At 35.8% G+C, this 26,732-nt stretch overlaps 1 protein-coding gene across 1 annotated transcript in view; it reads left to right on the top strand.

The window, feature by feature from the left end:
* The window catches only part of LOC145293213 (uncharacterized), a 226,578-nt gene that overhangs the window by 192,691 nt on the left and 7,155 nt on the right, over positions 1-26,732 (top strand). Inside the window, exons 2-4 of the mRNA XM_080139746.1 lie at positions 1,929-3,171; positions 19,464-20,082; positions 24,808-24,968. Of these exons, the coding sequence (XP_079995872.1) occupies positions 1,929-3,171; positions 19,464-20,082; positions 24,808-24,968 (2,023 nt within the window). The remainder of the gene's footprint in view (positions 1-1,928; positions 3,172-19,463; positions 20,083-24,807; positions 24,969-26,732) is intronic.

Raw genomic sequence — 26,732 nt, 5'->3', positions numbered from 1 at the left:
TACTTGGGGAAAAAATCAATCGTAAAAGTAATATTCTCCTTAACCGAAAGTCAAAATAATGAAAAAGAACATTTTGTTGTCATAAGCTTACTGATAATATTCCAACAGTTTCTTGGGGTTTTTTTTTTGGGGGGGGGGGGTCGAAATAATGGATAACTCGTACTAGACTATAAGAATGCAAAGAATTGATGAAAATATTGCAGAAGAATTTATAGTCGGGCAATCGTAACCAAATACCCAGCAACAAATAACTCCTACAAAACACAATAGAATTGAATTATTTACCGACCTGAAATCGTTTTTGTTTTATTTCAAAACTTTATTCTTTACGACACAAAATATAGCCGCCTATTGCTTAACTGTTGAGGATCCATGGCTAAAAAGATAATAACAAAAATGACTTACCTTATCAATAATTCCTAACTTTGGAGAGTGGGGTTGTCACACGAACTAAGTGAAAATAGTAGAGTAGGGGGTAGGACTACTTGTATCAACTTTTAAAACATGACGCCCACTCCAATAAGTGTTTTTATTCTCATGTTTCTGCGAACTTTAAGTATCTCCATATTCTTTTATAAAAATTTTTTTAACAAATCCTTTTTTATTCCAAGGAAAAAAACTTTCCAACTGTTTTCTGATGAATATACTTTTGTCTCTGATCAGTTGTTTGGTGAACTATCGCTACTCAACAAAACACGTGTAAGACGTACTTCATAAAAAATATGAATTCAATGTCATAAGTGTGAATAAAATACATCGTCTGTTTTTTGAATATTAATTAACGAAATATATATATATATATATATATATATATATATATATATATATATATATATATATATATATACTTTCTATTTGTTTTTACATAAACATTGATATGTCTTCGGGCGGTACAGCTTATGCGAAAGCTAAGAGACCTTTTCAAGCAGTATGGCTTATACGAAAGTTAAGTCTGCAAAGACTTAGCTTTCGTATAAACTGTACCGCCCGAAGAGGTCTCTAGTTACAAGTAACTGACTGAAACATGCTCATGGATGTATGGCGACATATCAATGCTTATGTAAAAACATATATATATATATATATATATATATATATATATATATATATATATATATCATCGGCAGCATGTATTCGTGTCTGAATATCATAGCATACCAAGTCCAATACAGAAAAGAAGCAGAAGAGAAAGCTTTATGAATTTAAGTCATTATCGGGATGGTGAGACCTTTTGTGGCTGGAAGAAAAAACAATTTGGACTGAATAGTCGGGGGCATTGATCACATTGTATTGTGAGGTGGGGTTGTGGTTGATTGGATCTAAGGGCCCTTTGTTGCAGTTTTGTTATTAGATTGGCTCTTCTATTTTTTTCGAATTGGCTCGTACCTACTTTGACTCTGTTCCTCCATTATGTCTGTTGTTCGATGAGGCTTCAAATGTGTTTGGATCTATATTAGTCTCACCTAGAGATTTCTTCAGCTGGTCTTTGAATCGGGCGTCTTCGGTGTCGATTTCTGTATTTAGTTGCCTGAAAAGCACTTGTTTCGGTAGTCTAGTGTCCTCCATGCGAGCCACATGGCCATACCAGTCGGTGTTTCATGATCAAGGCCTCAAAACTGGTGACGCTGGTTTTCTCGAGGATATGTTATGTTGGACACATAATCGTCCCACTAAATTTTCTTTGTTTTTTTTTTTTGTTTGTTTGTTTGTTTGTTTTGTTTTTATTTTTGTCACAAAAAAATCATCATGATGAATGGGACAACATTGACAGATATTAAAAGAAACGCGTAATTTCGTAGGGTCCTTAGCAGTAGTTAGAAACATAACGTAGATGTATATACATATATTGATAGTTATGTATGTATTAATGCATAAATAGTGATATGCAAAAAATAAATTAAATTACCTTAATTAATCTATCTTTTCAGATGCCATCCGTCTGTCTGTCTATGGGGAGTCTAAGCGACAAGAACATGATACAGCTTATCAACATCCACCCGAAATGGCCGCATTGGCGCGAGGCCAAGAGTATACTTATCAGCAATTCCTCGCAAACAAGGGAGACAACCCACCCTATCTGACAGGGATCGATACAATCGCCTTCAAAAAGTCGCCACAACTCCAGGAGGTCGCTCTCGTCGGAAACCGCCTTCAATACATCAGTCCCCACATCTTCCAAGACCTGCACGAGTTGAGTGACCTGAATTTGAGGAAGAACAATATTGAGTACTTGTCAGCCGCTGCGCTCTCGGGGCTTCACAAACTACAAGAGATCCGCTTCTCCGATAATAGACTGGCGCATCTACACGAAAGTTTCTTCCGCGAGAACAGGAAGCTGAGGCATGTGTATTTGGATAAGAACAGGTTGAATATCCTTTACGAAAGACTGTTTGAGCCGCTGCGTTCTCTGGAGGTGTTGGATCTGTCCAAGAATATTCTCACCGATATGCCTGCGAATATTTTCGAGCATAACCCTCTGCTTCACACGATTCTTCTAGACGAAAACCAGTTTCGAGTTTTGCGTCCAGAATGGTTTCGTAATTTAAAAAACCTGAATTTATTGTCTGCTAAAAATAACCTTGTTACAAGCATTCCGAGCAATCTGATCCCTCAGCGCAATTTCTTGGTGGAGCTCGACTTATCCCATAATTTAATCGCTAGAGTTGACCAAAGATTCTTCCACAACCTACCGCACGTCCAGAAAATCGACCTAAGCAGCAACAAGATCTCGATGTTACCCAACAATTGTTTCGACCGCCAGCAGAAACTGCTCCGTCTTAACCTCGCCGACAACTTGATCGGCAGCCTCGACACGAAACCCTTCTATAAACTAACCCAAACCGAAGAACTGAACATGTCGCGAAATCGTTTGAGAGAAATCCCGGTTGACGTTTTTCAATCCATGAATTCCCTCATGAAACTCGATCTTTCAGTAAACCAGCTGGAGAGAATCCCGAAAGATGCGTTTTTAGGATTGGGTCGTCTCCGAGAATTGAACTTGGCCAACAATAGCATCACTGAACTACAGGATGGAGCATTCAATATGGCGACATCCAATCATCACTCGCAGCTCACGTGGCTCAGCATCCAACACAATCAAATTACAGAGCTGACAGCAAGGACCCTCTATGGCATGCCGCATTTGAAATTTCTAAATATCGGCTATAACAGGTAAGTACCTATCGTGCTTGTTTATATTGGTGATCTTTTTAACCAACGCATTTCAGGTGGAAACATTATTACGTACTTACGTGCCATGGCGAAATTATTATAAATTCCAATTATTTACAAAAAAAGAAATGATTCAGTAGATGATTTCTAACAAATATTTTGAATTAAAAAATGTCACAAGACGTTCCCATATAAAGATGGCCAATTAAGTCAATTTAAATCAATGGTTATCTCCCTTTTTTGTCACATCAAAATGATCGCACAAATCTTCACATTAAAAAATACGAGAAAACTCAATAATTTGATAAATGTTATCAACTAGACTTCAACTTCTGACCCATCGATTAAATGTTGTATCCCACTGCCTGTTTTACAAGTATTTTAATGGTAGGTTCTGCGACGAACTAGAAGTCCTTGTACTCCCCTCGATATAAATACCCCCTACAAACCCGACAAGTAACAAAATCCCACCCTACACGGTAGAGATCCATAGATGCCAGAAAACCTTCTGCTCTAATAGTTTCTTCCTTCGGACTGCTAGACTTTGGATTTTTCTTCCGGGACTCTGTTTCCCTAATTGTACTGACATGCAGAAGTTCAAGTGTAATGGAAACAGACATTTTACTGTTCAACTCCCTACATAGTATCCCTGCAAACTGTGTCACAGATAGTAGTCCCCGACATCAAAGTGCATTGTGCCTTGTTTGGGGTGAAAATGTAATAAAAAAAATATTTTTATACTGGATTATTTTTCGTAAGTTTTGGAATTAATATTAATTTCACCATGATACGTAAGTACGTAATAATGTTTTCACCTGAAATGTGTTGTCTAAAAGATCACCTATGTAAATGAGCAAAATCCTTTTTTTTTTACTGGGGGTTATCGCTTATCAAGACACAGAAGCCACTCGAGAATAAGGGTTAATGGTTGTTAGATGGTCGGTGAGGAATCAGTGATGTTTGGTAACGGTGGAAATTAGGTTGGATTTGATTATGTAAAAAGACGGCTCTAGAAAAACTTGTTTGTACTGGACTTGAAAAATACTATGTCACAACTGAAAAACAGGTCAACGGAGTTCCACTGGTGGGCAGTTTTAGGAAAGAATCTTTGTTCATGGGATGTATGTTTAGATTAAGGCGCAGATTGAGTTGGGGGAGTTGGCGAACGTGGTTGTCGCTAGACGAGTGTTTGATGCGTATGTTTTACAAGGTGAGGGTGGGGGTGGCCATAGATTGAGAAAAAAGTTTTAGCGATTTATTTGCCTAGGATTAGAAACGTTCGACCACTGCATTTCTGTATTCGGCTATTCTTTTTTTATATACCGGATGGTCACTATAAAAAAGGGAAATTTGTCAAACGGTAATATGTTTTTACAAAAGCGAGGAATTGTTTTTCGGGGGAGGGGTTAGCCCGTTCCTTTTTGACAAGTAACAACTGCTTCAAGACATTCTGGTTTCAAAGTTGTTACAATATTATCAAAGTGATGCTTTGTAATCGGTACAAAAAATTGATAACACAACTAGATATTTTGTCTGTCCCCAAATCGGATTTTCATTTTTGAAAAGAATAATCCTATGCCTTTAAAAGTCTGTCGCCATCCATAATTTTGAGAATCAAGATTGAAGAAGCAAATAAATCAGACGCAATAAAATTTTAACAAAATAAAATTTACGAGCTCAAATTTCCCGCTTTTCTAGCGACCACCCTGTATAATTATTTGTTTTTTGTTTTTTTTTTTGTTTTTTTGTATTTTGTTTGTTTTTTTTGGGGGGGTCGAACATATTCATAATTACAAACATTTATTCGTACAGAAAATTAGACTGAAGAATTATTTCCATTCGGGCGTTCTTTTTTTTTTAATTAAATACAGAAGCTCACCATCTATTGCAAACAATTAATTGTATACGTTTAACTGAACACAAGTTGTTTTCTTCACACATAGCTCGCCGATTCATACTTTCCACTAATCACGTTTTTACACCAGCTCTCGTTAAGCAACTTTGAGTCGGTCAAAACACAGATGGGTAGGCATTTGAGAATAGCTGGTGTTGCATGTTGTTACTCTGATTACTGCAAGAGATCCAAGTCTTAGCCGGCCGTGAAGCAAGAATAGTATAGATGGGAACTATTTTTGCGGACTTATTTCATGACACTCGGGTGAATAACATTTAAAACAAATGAGAAAAAACATGAACCTTTGATGCAATACTCTGTTCATACAAATATATGACCCTTGATGCAATACTCTATCCATACAAATATATGACCTTTGATGCAATACTCTATCCATACAAATATATGACCATTGATGCAATACTCTGTTCATACAAATATATGACCTTTGATGCAATACTCTCTCCATGCAAATATATGACCCCTGATGCAATACTCTGCCATACAAATATATGACCTTTGATGCAATACTCTGTTCATACAAATATATGACCATTGATGCAATACTCTGTCCATACAAATATATGACCATTGATGCAATACTCTGTCATACAAATATATGACCTTTGATGCAATACTCTGTTCATACAAATATATGACCATTGATGCAATACTCTGTTCATACAAATATATGACCATTGATGCAATACTCTGTCCATACAAATATATGACCTTTGATGCAATACTCTGTTCATACAAATATATGACCATTGATGCAATACTCTGCCATACAAATATATGGCCCTTGATGCAATACTCTGTCCATACAAATATATGACCATAGAAGAGTCAGATCAACTGATATGCTACTCCCTTTCTGATCACTGCAAAACTCTCGAACACGATCTGCATTATGATGCATAAATGACTATGTTTCGCCCGCGAGGATTTTATTTTTCGATAGTCGATTCCATAGTCGACCAAAATATCCATTAGGTCGAAACACTGATATAATTTCAGATTCCAAGTACGAATCATGTGTTTTGTGTACTGTGTTGATCTCGTGCCAGAAACCAGTCAGTTTCTTCACTGGGGTTTTATATTAACATCGTTTTTCTATAATAAAAGATGTAATTTTCGATGTAGCTAAATTACAAATCTAGGAACGTCTGATATTGATAAAGCACTTATCTTTTAAATTACCGTAATATGTCGATACATGAAAGAGTTAAAGTATATATATAAATACATATATGTGTGTGTGCGTGTTCGTGTGTGTTTGTATATATATATATATATATATATATATATATATATATATATATATATTATAATATATATATAAGAAAACGCGAACATTCCAGTTACCCATTAAATGATCTCTCTCTCTCTCTCTCTCTCTCTCTCTCTCTCTCTCTCTCTCTCTCTCTCTCTCTCTCTCTCTCTCAAGCGACCTTATATTAAGTCGCCTGACGAAGACTTGTGGTTTTACTGACCAGTTGTCTTAAACATTAGCATATCCAGTGTCGAAACCATGTAAATTTCTTTTTACTAAAATACTTACTTTTACTATATATATATACAAACAAAAGTGAAAGTGTCTGTCTGTTTGTCTGTATGTGTACATTTCCCTACACAATAACTCTGTCAATTTTTAGTGTCTAGACTCGAAATTTGATATACAGGGTACTGAGATTTGGGAAAATCTTTATAATCCGCTTTTGGCCAGAAATTTGCCTGTTAAGGGGGCAAAGTTCAACGATATGACCTTTGAGAACTCTACCAAACTCCTCCGACAATTTGGGGTCTAAACACTTGAAAGTTTAGATATAGGTTCCTTGGACATGGATCTAACTTAATAAATTGATTTTAGCCCAAAACAATAAATATTAAGGGGTCATAATAGGGGTCAAAGTTTTAAAAAATTGATCTCTGCAGCCTCTACTAAATTACTCAGAAAATTTCTGGTCTAAACATTTGAAATTTTACATAAAGTGTATCCAGAGATAGGGCTAGCTTTTTAATCGGTTTGGGTTGAAAATTTGAGCTACCAATATATAAATGTGTGTATGTATGTTTGCATGGCTGCCTAAAACTTTCAACAGAGGCGACAAATTTTCACAAGATTACTATCGTTTTAAAGCTCGACCTTTCAGACGAGTAATACCGAAAGATTGGCTTAAAATATTAATTTCTTCACCCTCAACTGCGCACTTTTCTACAGGGAGGGGTCGCTTTTTTCGCTGATATTTTCGAAAGTCATCCTCTCTTTTCGATTGTTTATCCTTAATTTAAACCTGCGTCACTTCCGGATAGGCGGTGGTCGTAACAGCAAAGACGTTGGGTTTTTCTCCGATTTTTTCCGTCATCATGGTATGGGTTCGAGCCTGCCTTACTACTACCACTTTTATTTATTTATTTATTTTTTGCTCAACACACACCTCCAAACACCCTGGCAACGCCAGGCTGAAATGCTAGTGTATATGTGTGACGATTAATCGGGGATCGGAATATCGGAACTTTTTGATGTATCGGTATCGGAAAATTTTCTGCTTATTTCCCGATGCCAAAAAACCGATTCCTTAAATTATCTTTTTTTTTTTTTTGTTGGATTTTTGCATGAAGAAAACCTTCCATTTGTTCAAGTAATAATAAAATACTAAATATTTATGTATTTAAAATTACTATTAATGCTAAAATCTTTAGACCCACCCCGCGAAAGACCCCCCGAAGAAAATATATGCACATTTAACATGTGTTTTGACGGTAATCGGGCAAATATAACAAATTCATGGTAAAATATTTAGAGATTTATTTTTAAAAAATCAGAATCAGAATCGGTAATTGTATTGGAATCTGGAATTTAGTATATAATTGATAATTGTATCGGAATCGGGAAAAAATATTGGAATTGTCCCATCGCGCATATATATATATATATATATATATATATATATATATATATATATATATATATATATATATATATATATATAAATATAATCGATGTTGCCAGGTTGAAACATATCATCGGGTTCAAGGTTTAGTCATAGGTATACTGAATATCTTACCTGCTTATAAAATCCTGAAACTATGTCACATTATATTTATGGAAGCATAAAAACATCCATTTTCGTCTATGAAAATTAATCCGCAAATAACTCTCTCATAAATTAAATAAATAAATTTACTTTCGTTTGTCGGCTAATAATAATTGAAAATAAATCAAATAAAAAATAAATTAAATAAAAAAATAAATTAAATAAAAAATTAATTAAATTAATCAGCTTTAAATAATATTTCTAAACAGAATAATTAATTTTATTGCAACTGAAAAGTAATAACATGAAGCAATGAATGTAATATGCAAATTAGGATACTATTTGAATGAAGATTTCCATTGAATAACTAGTATATATATATATATATATATATATATATATATATATATATATATATACTAGCAGGGGTTACTCGACGTTGCCTGGGTGATCGGCGCCCTTCCCACTCCGAGGGGTAACAAAAAAAGTCACCCCTCTGGATTTACATGCTTGATGCCGCCCCCCCCCCTTCAGGGAGAGATAACCCCCCCCCCCCCAAGGAAAAAAGTCACCTCCTCCTGGCCTCTTCGCCCCCCCACCCTTGGGGGGACACCAGCTCCCTCCTTTGGGGGGAGAAACTGCCAAGCTCCCCCCTTTCGGGGGAGAAAATGCCAGGCTTCCCCTTTTGGTGGGGGGATGGTGGCCAGCTCCCCCTGCTTGCCCGTAGGTGGGTGGAGAATCGGACGCCCTTCCGTTAGGAACCCACCCTTGGAGGGAGATGGAAGGAAAGGGTATAGCCCCTCCCCGCTTCGGATAGGATTTAATAAACAAATAGAATTTTAAAAAAAAGTAGAATCGATCAGGATCGAATACGCGAACTAACGGTTAACAGTTTAGTATGCATGCCCGAATTACTCTCTTACCTTTACTAAATAAAAAAATAAATAAAACATGTTATCTTTTAAAAAGTTAATGGTATACTGTGTGTCTAGGACGATAGTGAACGTGTGTGTGTGTGTGTGTGTGTGTGTGTGTGTGTGTGTGTGTGTGTGTGTGTGTGTGTGTGCGCGTGTGCTGGGAATAGTAGCAGTACTAATAGTCTGTCCTTTGGAGGACAGCGTTTGTTTTCGTGTTGTGTGTACGTGTGCGCGGCTGGTTGTAATGGCGGACGTGGTGTCGGAGGTTGGATTGTGATGGCTGGTGTAAGTTTCGTAATTTTGTAATTTGTAAATGGCAAGTTAGGGAAAAAATAGACCCTGCCAAGATGGACAATAAATAAGGGCATAATATTTTATGGTAAAGTTAAGAACGTAGGAACCATAGTTTTTTAAGAGATGTGATTATTGGATTAGCTAATCAGAAACCGTCTGTGGCACACACATCTCTGTTTTTATAGATATATAATTATATAAATCATGCTGGAATGAAAGTGTGTAAACATCCAGGATGAAAATTAATTCGTGGAGCAGTATGCTTTTTGTACATATTGACCAAATTGCGAACAAACAAACAGGTGGAAATACGACTTTATCATACTGCATAATGGAATAGAAATTTAACCAACTTTCTTGGATTCTGCATTTTTGAACTCACCTGACTATCCATTCACGTGAACTCACTTTTTTCTTCGCCCTATTTGATCTGCTTAACTTTTTCTTATCAAATAAGATCTATGATTTACTTGTAGTTTCATCAAATACTTTTGCAAGCAAATTTCAATCCCGCATTTTGGTAAATCCTACCCTCTGACGGAAAGGAAAGTATTTCTTCGAAACTCCGCGGATTAAGGACTATCCACTTATTTAGTGTTTCCTTTTTAAAATTAAATATGTTTTTAACTCTTTTTCAAAGTGTTTTTTAACATGTTTTATAAACTACTTGCTCTTATATATATATATATATGTGTGTGTGTGTGTGTGTGTGTGTGTGTGTGTGTGTGTGTGTGTGTGTGTGTGTGTGTGTGTGTGTGTGTGTGTGTGTGCCATATTATGTCAGCCCCTTTAAGAGACTCGTTTCTTATCGCTGAGCACTTTCAGTTAAAATAAAAGTCGGTCACCTTAGCTCTTATGCGCAAATCTTCATATAATGATTAGCTCATTCTGACAGACGTTAAAAATATTTAAAAGAATAAATGTTTAAATTTAAACAGTATTTCTCGCGATTAACCGCAGCCGAATGGCTTAGGTCTTTGGCATTGATGTCAGGATGGCTTCTGTTGCCGGGTTCAAATCTACCGACTACTGTTAATCGTGACACCCTGTACTGATGATTCCCGAAAGGAATATATATATATATATATATATATATATATATATATATATGTGTGTGTGTGTGTGTGTGTGTGTGTGTGTGTGTGTATATATATATATATATATATATATATATATATATATATATATCAGGGAGACTAGCCGCCCTCATCACAAAAACAAGACCTTCCAAAGGGCGAATGAACTCTTTTTCTGAGTCAACGGCCAACTAGCACCGTGTATATTTGTGTGTGTGTGTGTGTGTGTGTGTGTGTGTGTGTGTGTGTGTGTGTGTGTGTGTGTATACGTGTATTGGGGTGGAGAGGGATCCCGTAAGCCGTGGTGAAGGCAACCTTTCTAGGAGAAGCAAATCTCTGATTTAAAAAACCATAAAGCGGAAGACCAGTACCCGCATTAAGCTGGTCTGCAGTTTAATTTGTTGCTGGCTATCTTGCTCTTGCTTGTTGCTGGATCTCAACATTTTGAACCGAGAGAGAGACTTAGCTGTCGTACAAAGCTAAGATTCTGTAACATCATCTTTGTATAGATACTCCCTCAGGTATTTGGGCACATGGATTTTAAATGTCTGAGGGAGTGACACTCGTCTGACAAGACGTTGCAATCATATATATATATATATATATATATATATATATATATATATATATATATCGTTTCGTTAATAATTTTGCTTTCATCTTACACTTTTTTATTTCGCTAATTACGTATTTTTAAATAAGCTTCATTCGCTATCCATTTTTCCATTTCTTCTTTTTCCTCCGTCTCTTTCTCTCCCCTGGTTTCACTTCCCATTAATATAATAAAGACTTGCACAGCTTCGTGTATGTACCTTAAACACGCACGCGAACACACAGAAGCGATCCCTGGAAGACCAAGCTGTAATGAAATACAGATAGCAGCCATAAAGGGAACAGTATCTATTCTTAAAAGAGCCCTCGGATATAAATTTAAATCCTAACGGAATCAAGTGTTAGCTCCAGGAAGGAGCTCCTTGATCTCTTCAAACTTACTGAAGTAAAATACAAAAAAATGGGAATGCCCTTTGTTGATGGAAGGAATGTGCGCAGAGTTACGTTTAAATATCGTTAAAACCGAGTTAGCATTCACTGTTGACTCTGTGATTACGGTTCTGAACCTAGTCCCCCCCCACACACACACAACACCCCCATATATATATATATATATATATATATATATAAAATGGTTGTATAGTTTAGTTATCTAGATGTAAATCCACTGAAACCCCCGTGTTTATCAATGAGTGCTCGATGAAAAAAACAGATCATGTTCATAGTATACAAGCATTATTGGCTACATATGTGCATACATGTTCAAATAGTACCTATGTTCAGAGTCTATTTCATCACACCGAAAAATATTAACTTGCGAAAGTTAATATTTTTTTCTATCTAATGAGATGTACGATTGAAACATGTATACACATTCATAATCAATAATGTTTGTAGAAATAAATATGCGATATATATATATATATAAAGCTGAACGTCTCTCTGTGTGTATGTGTGTGCGCGCGCGCGTGTGCGTGTGTGTGCGTGTGTGTGTGTGTGTGTGTGTGGTCACGAATAGGCTCCTATATGGTTGACTATTTTTAAAAACTGATTACATATAATGATAGAAGATGTATCGAGGATCAGGAATGGGTGTGCTTGATTTGGCAGAACGGCGGTTCATAAAAATTGTGGGGTCTGCGTTCGCGCCTGGCCCCCAAAGTATGGAAATAAAAAATGAAAAAAAAAAACGTTTACAAGGGTTTTTGATATAGATATACACAAGAATACTTTGATAAGTATATTTCAACTTAAATAGGGATGGTATAATAAAATTATGGGGTCTGCGTTCGTGCCTGTACTCCATGGAAATATAGCATAAACTTTATCTGTATTGCAAATTACACATATATATATATATATATATATATATATATATATATATATATATATATATATATATATATATATAACATTTTCTCTTTGTAAGGAAACATCATTTTGTTGGTCACTCTTGGCTACGCATGGAAACAAAGTTGATATAAAAAATACATTTTTGCGAAAATTATCTTTACTTTCATCATATTTTGCTTAGGGTAAAATTTTTGAGTATCAAAACCTATCTCTTTACAACCCCCTCCTTTTCATAACCTATCATACTTTCAGCAATCACAGTCTATTTTCTGTAGGCTGTTTTTGAACCCAGTCAACGACGGGTACTTCTCCTAGTATATATATATATATATATATATATATATATATATATATATATATATATATATATATATATATATATATATATATAAACAATGGGATTGACGTGGTAACATAGGAAGAGTAGGTTTTGACATATAAACTAGAGGTACAAGTAAGAGTCAGAGAATGTGGGAGCCGTCCACGAGGGGAGGTTAAAGTCGTGGAAGCATTCAACTGAGCTAAGAGACGATATAATGACTAACAGGAGAAAGCATTGTAAATTCCTAACTGTGAAAATGAGAATAAACGAAGAAAATCAAATCCTGTTGTTTCTGCTTGTCAAATGTTTTCTTGCAGTGTCCAAGAACCGAAGGGAGCCACAACCTAAGGTTAGTTATCAAACTACCATTGTGTGCTTATGTGCCATTTTTGTTGAACCCGTCCAAAACTATTGAATGTTACCTTGTCCATGTTACGTTAACTCTGTTTGAATATATATAAACACGCACACACAACGAACATTTAACCACTAGACGATACACGAGCATCGGTTTCATACACACGTATATCTACAAAGACTAGACGTGCATGAACGCATATATATGCACTCGTTATATAAAAACCCCACAATACATGTTCAATTTGGTGCCGTCACGATGATTAAAGTGTCTACAATAATGCCTATTTCCAAAAGTAAAGTCTCCTATTTTTCCGCCTGAATGGATCAGAGAGGTTTGCAAATTACATTGTTATGATGACTAAACTTATACATTCGTGATCTGAAAGTTTCATCTTTCTGTTGCACATATTGACGGTGTGAGACTCTAAGGAAGCAATGCCCGTCATTGACATCCGTCAGAAGCAGAGATGCGTTATTGAATTCCTGGCAAATGTGGATTGAGAATAGTTGTGACTATGAAGGAAATACGTTCTGAAGCACATAAGGTCGCTCGTTTTAATGGTATCACTCCCGTCTTCGTTTTTAAAAACAGGAGGCTTTACGTTGTGAATGATCCTCGTAAAGTATGCATACATACTAGCAGGACCTCTTGAAATTCCAAAGCGGCAGCTTTTATGAGTACTATATTGCTACATGGCATTCTTTGGACGTTCAGCATGAATGGAGACCTCCACGATATTATTGTAGCCCTTTTGTTAAAATTATAAAAGTATTTATCTAAGTAATCTAATTAGTGTAGTATCAGAATATATCTGATTATTACGGTTTAACTCCAATATCCTTATAGGAGTCTGTAACATATTTCCATTGTATGTCATGAACGGAAACCCACAATATCATTATAACATCTTTAAACAGAACAGACACTACCATTGGGCCTTAGTCAGAAGACCAAAATGATAAATTCTAGTTTCACTTACGACTCAAAGCGACATATTTTTTATTTTTATTTTTAATTTTTTTTTTTTTTTTTTTACATTGCCTCTTCGCTATTCGAGAGATCCTATTTAGTAAAAGGGGGGGTAGAAGGCCATAACATACTACGAAAGTTAAATTAGCGTATCTGTATACTAGTTTTATGTTCGTAGTCTGGTAGCACCTTCTATTCTCTTTTTTAATAAATAGAATCTCCAGATCGAATAATTTATAATCTGGAAACTGTTACATACGTACGTACGTACGTACGTACGTTAATGGTACTACGGTATTAATATTTAGATATAGGCAAACATTGTACAACATAACAGACTTAACTGCTTCGTTATAGCTTTTTCATATTTTAAATCAATCTGATAATTTTTATTGGGTAAAAAATACAAAAAGAATTAATTAACACTTTCGATTAATCGTCGAATCATCTTCGCATGAATTACAGAACAAATGACAAAAAAAAAGCTGGAGAAGAGGATTAAAAAAACAATTTGTTAGACCTCAAAACTTTTGACGTGAAAAGAATGCTAAAAGAAATTGACAACAATTTAAAAATAGCAGAATCCTCTCGCGTGATTATGCCTACGTTTAACGATGTTTGCTTACATGAAAGAATGATCGCGACTCGAAATACACACACATACTGAATCCCTCTCGCGCTTGTGGCTATCCCCATTCATTAATATCACACCTACATTCTAATGTACGCAAGAAAGAAGGCGAGTTTATATTATAAACAGGGTTCGAAATATCAAAACAGTCAATAGATTTCAATTTGGAATGTCGAACACTTCTCCAAACATTCCTCGATGGCTAGGCACAAAGAATCGCCAAAGCAATTTGCCATTCCCTCTGTCAACAAATGAACATCGTTTGTTTTGGGGGCGAGACAACAAAAATAAAGCATATTTCTCTCGGTGGGTGGAGACAAGAAATTCTTTTGAGCGTAGTATAGTTTTCTTAATGGTTTTACAATCACTTTTTCGAACTAGAAGTATTTGCTTGCTTAATCGCAACTCGTGTAATGAGAAGGAAATCACGCAGGCTTATAGGAAAGGTACTATTGCAGAATTTGACCCGGATCCTTGGGATTTTTCGTCAATTATGGTTCGGAATCGACCGGCGACCACCGGAGTAAGCCTAGCAAAGACACAGACGAACTTCAAAACAAAAAAAAAGAAAAAATAGAAATATAATAAATAAAAAATAAGAAAAACCTATTGTAAATTTATTGAATATATTTTTTTCCAAAAAGTTGCATTTTTTATTTATTTACTTTTATTATTATTATTATTATTATTATTATTATTATTATTATTATTATTATTATTATTATTATTATTATTTGCAATATTTTATCAACAAAAGTTGTTTTTACATAATTAGCAGCAAACTTTTTTTTCTAAGCAGAAAAGATGAATAATCTTTATGAAAACCATAAATCGTTGGGTGAAAGTAAAGAAAATCTTTTTCTTTTCAAGAAAATTTACAATTTATTTTTGCCAACAAATGTAAAAAAAAAAAATCATCACCCAAAAAATAATTTTAAAAGTTACATTTTTTTATACGAAAACAGAACAATTTCGAACAACGCTCGGCTTAATCTGGTGGTTGCCAGTCGATCCCGAGCCATAATTGATGGAACATCCCGAGGATCCGCGTCAAATTCTACAAGAGTACTAATAACTCTAACACCCGTTTCATACCACTGATTCGTCACTTATCAAGGCATAATGTCCACTAGAGGATAAGTGGCAACGAGATTGACAATTAAAAGTAGAACACTACTATGAAAGGATTGAAAACAATGGTTCGAAATGAGTAGGATCTGCTTATTTATGAGAACAGCTTAACAGGTATTTGTTGATGTTGGACTTGAAGACAACTAAAAAAAAGATTTCTCGTTGTCTTTTGTTCTATGCTGACCTCGGACAACATAATATGATACAAAATGTGTATAGGCGATAAAAATGATTTTATGTTGGTTTTTACTTTAAAATATCAGATGTATCCGGCGTTGCCCGGTATTCAACGTAACGTTAAATTCTTTAAAAAAAAATGAAGTGAAAAAAAAATGGAGAGAAACTGAGACATGTGCATGCGAGTTTTATGGGATTTTTTCTAAACAGTTCATTTCTTGTAAGTAAAAAAAATACTCGAGCTGAGATCGAAACTAACTACGATAACCATTAGGCCAGCTTGGCACATTCTTTAGAAAATGTTTTCAAATCTACTTATTCACTTGGAGTTTTTTTTTTTTTTTTTAGTGGGGAAGGGGAAACTCTATACGTAATCAACTCTGATCGTAAAAGCGTCGAATTTCGTCCAGATTTTATTGTAAAGATGTAACGATGTCCGGGAACCAACATGTAACCTCAGTCGCAAAGCAGACGGAGAACACAAAAAAAACTTCTTTTATTTATGTTGTACAACGACATTTATTTCTTTATTCTCGCATTACCGCTACGACGTCTTTCACCTGATCGTCTTCTCGAACGTGCTCTTGAACGTCATCCACGTCACTAATGTGATCATCTACTCGAACGTACTCTCTCCTTTTTATAGTCTTCTTTTTCTTACGGTGACGTCATTTCGCTCACGGCTCATCATTTGTATATAGCCGTCTGCGCTGTTACAAAGAGTGTGACTTAATCAGATGATAAGGAGATCACTTCAAATCTATTTATAACGGTTTGAAATAGATGTTCACAGACACCATGAGTTTGAACAATTACATTGAAAGCATTGCCAGGACCGCTGCGAAGAAGGTAGGCTCTCTCTACCTTGCTAGAAAACTACTAACACTCGAAAGTATCCTGCACCTTTATAAAGCCACCATTCGCCCATATATGGAGTATTGTTGCCATATTTGGGCTGGTGCATCTGCGACTAGTCTCTCGCTCCTAGACAAGGTTCAAAAGAGAGTCGCCGCTTCAGCCTCTGTCCCATCGACGAAATGTTGCACCCCTCTGCCTGTTCTACAAGTATTTTAATGGTGAATGCTCTGACGAACTGCAAACACTTGTGCCCCCACGACATAAACATCCTTGACAAACTCGACAGGCAGCTAAATCCCACCCCCACACAGTAGAGATCCCTAGATGTAGGAGAGCTTTCTACTCCAGTAGTTTCTTCTCCAGAACCGCTAGACTTTGGAATTCCATTCCAGGTGCCTGCTTCCCCAACTGTACTGACATACAGAAGTTCAAGTGCAACGTGAACCGACATGTTGCTGCCCAACTCCCTACATAGTACCCTAATAGCTGTTGCCCCTGATAGTAGCCCCCTACACCAATGTGGCAATGTGCCTTATTTGGGGTGAAAATGTAATAAATAATTTTTTTTTTAATTAAAAAATGTGTAAAATTTGTTTCAAATCGTGTCTGTTATTCTCCAAGCTCAGCAATTATGGATGCAACGGATTAGGCATACAACGAGGGACGCTCCAAAAATAATGTCTCCTATTTTCTTATTCCGCCCGAATGAATCAGAGCGGGTCGCAAATTATATTGTTATAATGACTAAACTTATGCATTCATGACGTGAAAGTTTCATCTCTCTGTTGCAGATATTGACGGTGCGAGGCTCTAAGAAAGCAACCCGATATCATGGATGTGCGTCGGAAGCAGAAATGCGCCATTGAATTCCTCCATACAGAAAAATATTGAACCGACCAACATTCACCGGCGCCTGTTGAACGTTTATGAAGCCAATGCAGTTGATGTCAACACAATAAGGAGATAAGTTCGTCGATTTCAGAGTAGCAACAGATATGTGAGTGATAAAGTGCGCTTCAGACTTATATGATCTAGTGATCGTTCATTGCTGGCAAAAAAGCATTGAGAATGGTGGTGGCGATGTAGAAAAATAAATCTCAGGGCACATAAGATCGTTCGTTTTAATGGTGCCACTCTTGTCTTTGTGGCTTTTTCGTTTCGTTTTTTTTTTTATTTATTTTGTTTTTGTATTTTTTTTTTCTTTTTCAAAGGCTGTGTATGGATTCAAAGGCGGCTTTGCTTTCAGGACATTTATTTTGATGAAAGCAATTAAAATAGTCATTTAGACATTTTAGTCATTGAATGTTGTTACCCTTCAAAAGGGACCCATTGAAACTCTTTGGTGTCACCCATAGTTCTTTATTTGTCATTTATTGAAATACTGGGAATTGATCTATTAACGGCGTCATATGGCACTCATCAAAATACCTTTATGAGGACGTAATAAAATACTTTTTAATGTCCCATCGTTTCTTTATAGGTCGCACATAGAAATACATGTACAGAATTTATTTCCTGGCCCTTAATATTTTATTATGATTCCATATGATATTCATATATATATATATATATATATATATATATATATATATATATATATATATATATGCATTATATTATATTGTATTATATTATATTATATATATATTATATTATATATACATATATATATATATATATATATATATATATATATATATATATATATATATATTTCACACTGAGGAAGACCGAAGGATCGGTCGAAAATATGTGCTTTTGAAAGAAATCTTGTTTTTTTTTTTTGTTTCCAAAAGAATTCTTGAATTCCTACACGTACAACACACAGTAACTAAATACAGAAAAGATATAAACATTTATATATTTTTCGTATTGATTTTTATTCATACATATTCATATATATATATATATATATATATATATATATATATGTGTGTGTGTGTGTGTGTGTGTACGTGCGTTTGTGTGTATGTGTGTATAGTGCCATACTAGTGCCATATATATATATATATATATATATATATATATATATATATATATATATATATATATATATGGTTAGAGCTGCCGACTGTCAACGCGATGGTTCTAGGTACGATCCACGGCTGGGGAAAGATGCTAGTCTAACCGCACTGATGAGCTGTGATACAACGAAACATTACTGTATGTGGATGACTATCGAAGCTCCCCTCTGTTGTAAATGTATTTCGCCCGCTGCTTAGTTTAGCGTTTAAGTGAAGCCCGCTTTCTGTTTGTTTACAAATAAATTATTAGCTAGAGCACTTTTAAGTGTTGGGCAGATGTTTACGAGTACAGATTCTTAGGTTAGAGCAATAATTGTAGGTTCGATATATATATATATATATATATATATATATATATATATATATATATATATATATATATATAATGTCATTCGATATTATTAATCTAATTCTAAGTATTCTAATAGTTTTCATTTAAATTACCTACTTCACGTGAAGGGAGGGCTGTTTTTAGCAATACGTTATATTCTAAACTTCCGATTATTTGCTGATATCATATATGATATCGCAGGTCCGTCAATCATTCCCTTCACCCGAATTGCGAACATTCATTACACATACGTTAGAAATACAATTAAAATTACAATTTTTCGTATGTTGCATTTTATTGGTACTAATTCAACCATTTGGCTAATTATTCTAATCGATGTTTTAAACATTTTATTTTTCAGGATTACTATCGCTCACAAGAAATCGTTCAACACGCTTCCGTACCTCCATACTCTATTGATGAATAATAATGAATTGACCTCTCTTGCCATTGGTCAGTTCCGATCACAAAGACTGCTCACACATCTGGATCTTAGCCACAACCAGCTGTTGACCTTGGTCAAGGGCATGTTTGCTGGAGTTTCCAACCTGGAGAAAGTCAATTTGGCAAATAACCGCATCACTCGTATCGATGTGTCAACATTCCAGGACACGCCCAAGTTGATCCGCTTCGAGTTGAGGGGAAATGATCTGCGGTCATTCGACTTCGACGTCCTCGTCCCTCTACGCCGACTGCACTACGTCGATCTTGCAGACAATCAGATCAGTTCGTTCAAGGAGACGCAGCGCAAGGACATCTTCATTGTTTACCTGTCGCTGGCCAATAACAAACTGACGGGCCTCGAGAAGAACGTGATGAAGGTGCTTGTGCCTGGGGCTTCAGTTATCTTGTCAAACAATCCATTGAAGTGCGACTGTAAACTGCGATGGGCGAGAGAGTACGCCGGAAGGAATCAGTTGCGGCTTGGAGACCCCGACCTCATACGTTGCAAGGAACCACTTTATCTCACAGGATTAAAAGTAAGATTCAGCTTTTTTATTTCTTTTTACGTTTTATACTTGAATCACGCATACACATGCTTATAACGCGCTATGCTACACATACCTGTCGTCGTCGGCGGCGGGGGCGGCGACGGCTTTCCCACTCGTCTGAGTATCGGGTTCTGGCGTTTGACTGCTATTCTCTTCGTTAATGACTAAAAGTTCTACGACTTTCAAGACCTAGTGTTGGTCGAGCAGCGCCGAAAGATGTCCTGGTTGACGATTATTATCATGATCGTTATTAATATTTATAGACAAAATTATTCATGTTAAAATATTAACTTGGTTAATTTGATGGATGGAATTTAAGCTACTCATAATGTAAACAAAGATACGTGACAAAACACAGCAAGTGTTTTTAGGCTATGCGTAGTGATGACGTAATGGAAAAGATAGATTTTGAGTCGTAGGATTTTAGTTACGGACAAGATCACTTTCATACGCAACGCGTTAGCGAACGGCAGGGTGGGGCTTTTGAACCGAACGCCCATGGAAATCAGAGGTGGTGGGGGTCGAATTAGAAAAATTTAATCTGATGCAAAGCGTGCCAATTCTGAAAAGAAATAAATGATTTTATTAAAATATAATTCACGGCTGAGCGTTTTCACGTTCGCAGAGAACCACCTTTAATTTCAAGACCCATAGAGGGACGCATGAAAGGAAGATTTAGGGTATGTTTTGCTGGTGTTCCAACCGACAACAGTTTTTATAAACTGTTAATTCATGTAAATACACATCAATGCCTAATAGTTAATAAACTAGACGAATCACATATCAGAACGCTGACATTCATAAGTTAAAAGAGACTCAGCAAGAAATAAATGATTATATTGAAATATAATTCACGCCTGGGCGTTTTCACTTTCGGAGAAAAGCACCTTTAATTTAAGGACGCTTGGAAGAAAAAATGGAGGAATGGGTTTTGCTGGTGTTCCAACCGACAACGATGTCCGTATATTATTTGTACCCTGTCTATAAACTGTTAACATATGTGTACACACATCAACACACAATAGAGAATACACTAGAAGAATTACATATGATAACGTTTAACGCTAATATGTTAAACGAGACTCAGCACACATATATACAGTTATAGTTTTCTGTAAGGTCTGACGAGGCTGTTAGATCGTAAACACGGTCGAACATCCGAAACATATGTAATCAAACAGATAAAACGGTAATAAAAATATACAACACATATTTGCTCTGCAATAGTACTGAGCACCCTCTTCAGATTTTTACTAATTACCAGTTTTACCATATATATATATATATATATATATATATATATATATATATATATATATATATATATATATATATAAAAGACAAACATATATACGCACTTTATACGCATTCCTCCGGCTATCCAACACTAGTCTACGATGGAAGAGCCACAGACTATGTTTACGAGAAAAGGGAAGGAGAGAATAAGGTGGTTCACGTCGCTCTTTTCGTTTTGTCTCCTCAGTTTCACTCCATTTATCCTCGCAGTTCGCGGCCTTGACGTGTTGTTTTTCTCCACGTGCTTCATTTCTAGCAGTTCGTTTCCATGAGGATGGATCCATGTTGCTTAATGACAGGGTGCGCTTTAACTCGTCCTTATAGCGCATTTGGGGGCTCCTCGTGATTTGGTTCCGTTAACAAACTCTCTATAAAGCATCGTCTTCATTGATGGATCCATTCTGTGAACGTGGTCTGCCCGCCCCGGAGGCGGTGGTGAATGATGGTGGCCTCAGCGTTAGTCACTAAGGCTCGATGCACATTTCTATACACATAATCTAACACATAAATACGTTCACATAATCTAAACACACAATCAAAGACAGTACGACATAGTGATATGGGACAAGCGGGAGAAAATAGCAACCCTAGTCGAAGTAAACCTCCCTAATTATGTTGGCCTTAACAGAGTTGAGAGGAAGAAGATAACAAAATACCAAGGACTTATGTACGACATGAAAAGAAACTGAAGTCTTAAGAAGACATCTACCATAGCAGTCATTATAAGAGAAACAGGGCTAATGAAAAAGAATTTTAAAAACTATCTGGCGAAACTACCCGGTGAACCAAGTGCAAGAGAAATACAAACAATTGCGCTTAAAGAGACAGGATCTTTAAAAGATCTCTCAGTTGGAGTAACTAAACTAATGGGAGAATGTTTGGCATCCGGTAGAATGCCCCATCACCAGCAAAAACAAAGTGATAAGAAAATTAAAACGAAGATAAACGAACAAAAGAACATAGAATCAAACGCAGACTCAAATGCACGCATACGAGCACGTGTGAAAACACGCACAGACACTGAAATGCATCCGGTACGTACACACAAACATAACCACTCGCACACATATATAAATAACAACTCGCACACATATATAATAAAATATGGACGAACACTAACACACGCACACATATACACACAGACATAAACACTCACAAAACTATATAGACAGATACATATTTACACACAAACTCAAATACGTCGTACACACTAAAGCATGCTCTCAAATTTAATGCATTCATTTGTTATTTTTTTTTTGATGATGTTATTGTTTGTGGAGATAATAATACTAAATAGCCGATTATTTAGTCCGCGGGACTAGAAATAAACAAAGAAATCAACAAAGTGAAGAATGAGACTCGTACCGTCGGAAATAAAAAAAAAAACATATAAAAGCTCAAATACATGAGCACATCGCTCAAATTCATACACATTCATACACACTCATACACACTCATACACACAGACATTGCATGTATATAGGTTGAATTATACTTCTTGATTGTCTTTGGTTTCTTTGCACGTGGATTTGTCAGGTCAACCTGACATACGGATACACAACCCTGCAAGAAAACTCTGAAAAACATGTATTCAAAATAATATAATATTCGAAGTTCAAACAAAATCCGTTCAACACGGCTATACTTTGGCTAATACGAGGAATAGTGCAGCTTCTAGTGACGATATACAAAGTAATAGCGCGTAGAAAATACCCTTAGATGTTTTGCGTGCAGCTATGGATGCTTTTCCCAAACATGCACGTGGTTGGGTTATTTCTGTTAGATTTGAAATTACAATGCATCCATGAAACCCTTTTTTTATGGAACTTGCTCCAGACAAGGGACAACGCCACCTAATGTAAGAAATTAAAAAAAAGAAAAAGAAGAAAAATATTACTTCTAGAAAATAAAACTAGCCAACGATAAGTATTATATGGAATCGATTTCCAACCCAGAAAACAGCAGTTCTTCCCTCTTTTTCAGAAACATCACTCATGGAATGTGAGAACTAAAGGACAAAATAAGGGAAACGAAAGTAAAATTTGATGTGCACTTTCTACTCTTCTAATAGAATAGAATTCCGTGTCTAGAATTGGAGAGAATGAGAAGTTGCCAAAGCAATCCGATAAATTAATAATAATTACGTGCGCCGTTTAATCACATGGAATCAATATGAATCATAATGTTACGACCTTTTGACTCTTTAGGCTGCTTGTTTTCGTTGACATTGGTTCCCTCGATTCTTTCTAGAATCCGGTACTCCAAGGAGAGGCATCGTGAACGTTCCTAACATCCGCAGTAGAATTGGTTTTATGGATCTGACACGACTTGAACACGTCACGCCAAGTTGCCAACAGTATCCATTTCATCGCGTTCTGTTAATTTTTTACGCTCTGTCACGATAGTCAGCACGAGGTCGAGTTTAAATTAGTAACAGCAGATTCCAAAGACTGAGATGATATCCATTAAACCAATCGTGTACCAGATGTGTTTAGCTTTTGGGCTAGGATCAAAGTGTAGTATATGTTATGGTACTCTACTACATCTGTTCTACCCTCGGTGATTTATATATAAATTAATAAACTGTAGATAATCAATTGTTTACTCTCTTTTCCTAAATGCCTTGAGCTATTCTTCTTCTTCTGAACTTCCCTTTAACTATTCTGTACTTTTAACTAATAACTTGGACACACTTCTGTTTAAGACTGCTACCCCAAATTTGACACACTGCTATCAAAACTCATTACTTCAAAATCCGAACCGACTCAAGTCTCTGAAAATCAGACGTTTTATTGAAATCAGCAGCATCTCATTTGCATATGAGGTGATGAGAAATCTCGTAACTCCACGAGAACGCCAGCATATAAATAAAAATAGTAGCCATTAATTTTCTGTTCTTTATTCTTTTTGTCTGCCACCGGACATTACATGCTGCACAAAATCAGGTTTGTGCCAATGTTTAAGTCATTTAATCACATAAACGGTACTAACGAGCATTTATTTACATGTTTAGAACCTTTTTTTCTATTCTTGATTACTGCCATGTTCACTTCATTTCGGTCAAAGTACACTGCGACCTTCTTTAAGTGCAATATTTACTGATTAGCGGAGCAAAGTGTAGTACGTGTCCTTATAATACGCTTCACATGTTCTGTCCTCCGTCATCGAAGAGGAAATCCTTTTAGAGTGATACAATTTTAATTAATTGCTGTTCAAATCCAAAATGTTCCTATTGAGGAGCTATATCTTTCCTGAATTATTATCCGACCTTGTGTTTAACTCGGCCCTCGTAGGGAGGTAAGTATATAGGGGCACATGATCAGAAAATATGTGAACGAAATAAAATAAGATAAATACGAAAAAAAAATCTACAATTAATTCTTCGATTTCTTTTATTCTCTTTTTCTCCGTCTTCAGATGATGTCTTTGAGCCAAGCCGAGTTCAGATGTCTTCCGACGCCTTACCATTCTATCGAAGCGAGTCGGAATAATTACAGGAAAAACAGCGTTGATTCCTCAAAGACGGTTCAGTGCTCAACGCCACAAACGGATCAGAAATTCAACAGCCGACAACTCAGGTGTGTAGTAGATTGAGGGAGACTGCATGGGCTTACTAATAAATATCAATGACGTATTATTTCTTCGTCGCTGCATGTAAAATAACTTGTGAACTATAAGAGAATATATCTTTCACATCAAGTTTTTTTTTTTTTTTAAATAACTTAATAAATAATAAATAAGTATATTAGCATACATGCATATATAGCAGAAATGTACCGGTATTCACAATTAGCGGTTAATTAGTTAGAGAAAGGATCATATAACAAAAATATGCACATATACCTAACTTTATACATATATATAATAAATTCCACAGCCAAACAACGTCGCAGCTCACAAGAGCCATGACAGTCAAAGAACCGGAAATCCAAGACTCGAGTTTCGCCCTCATTTGGGCTCATCAGTTAGACACATCCGAACTCAGGATTCGAAACCCGAGCCTCTTGCATGCAAGGCAAGCACTCTACCAACTGAGCAAACGCCCTGCACACAAGAATATCAATTAACCAAAACAGATCAAGCAAACCGCGCCGAAATCGAATGTGTGTATATATATATATATATATATATATATATATATATATATATATAGAATATATATATATATAGAGAGAGAGAAAGAGAGAATATATATATAGAGAGAGAGAATATATATATATATATATATATATATATATATATATATATATATATATATATATATATATATATATATATAAAGTTACGCCCCTCTTTGGGTAGAGCGCTGTCGTAAGTAATCTCACCCGCTACTTAATTGGTGGAAATATGCGCGACGCTCGCTCTTTGTTTATAAACAAAACGGTTAGAGCACTGTACAAGTGGTGGACGGATGTTTGTTTAAAAAGACATTTGTCGAGATTATTTACGGTCAATCGGTAGAACTACTGACTGTCGACGCGCTGATTCTAGGTTCAATCCTTGGCTTGGGAGAGGAGCTAGTCTAGCGACACTGATGAGTTGTGATACAACGAAACAGGGCTGTATGTCGATGACTACATATATATATATATATATATATATATATATATATATATATATATATATATATATATATACTTACGTAGATGTTATTTGTTTTTGTTTCGCATAACTTTTATAATGAATTCAATTATATATACGAAAGTGCATTTTTACCTAAATGCAATTTGGAAATAATTTTCACTTTGACCAATTTAGTACCCCAAAATGGGGAGCAGCAGATGTATTATTTTAAAATATAATTATCCACTGACACGTGTTTCATCGTCTACGACTCATCAGAGCGGCTAAATCTAGCGAGATTTTCGAATCTCGCTAGATTCAACCACTCGTATGAGTCGTAGACGATGAAACACGTTTCAGTGGTTAACTATATTTTAAAATAATATATATATAGTAAGGTATATGTGCATATATATGTGTGTGCGTGCGCGTGCGCGTGCGCGTGTGCGTGTGTGTGTGTGTGTGTGTGTGTGTGTGTGTGTGTGTGTGTGTGTGTGTGTGTGTGTGTGTGTGTATTGGATCCGTGAACGGGAGAGTAATCTTAAATAAACGAGCTGAATGCCAGAAATAGAAGAATTAAATTAAAAAAGAAAAAGTCTCAAGTCAATATTTAAACCATTTTCATTATAATACTTTAGTTCTTTTCTTTGATTTTCTTCTTTTCTCCGTCTCTCTCTCTCTCCCTCCCTCTCTCTCTCTCTCTATCTCTCTCTCTATCTATCTATCTATCTATCTATCTCTTTCTCTCTCTTTTTCTTTCTCTCTCCTTCTTCAGATGT

This window comes from Euprymna scolopes, chromosome 14 (genome assembly GCF_053919585.1).
Source record: "Euprymna scolopes isolate OS-2025 chromosome 14, ASM5391958v1, whole genome shotgun sequence".
NCBI classification, from domain to species: Eukaryota; Metazoa; Mollusca; class Cephalopoda; order Sepiida; family Sepiolidae; genus Euprymna; species Euprymna scolopes.
This window is presented reverse-complemented; position numbering and strand designations above follow the sequence as displayed.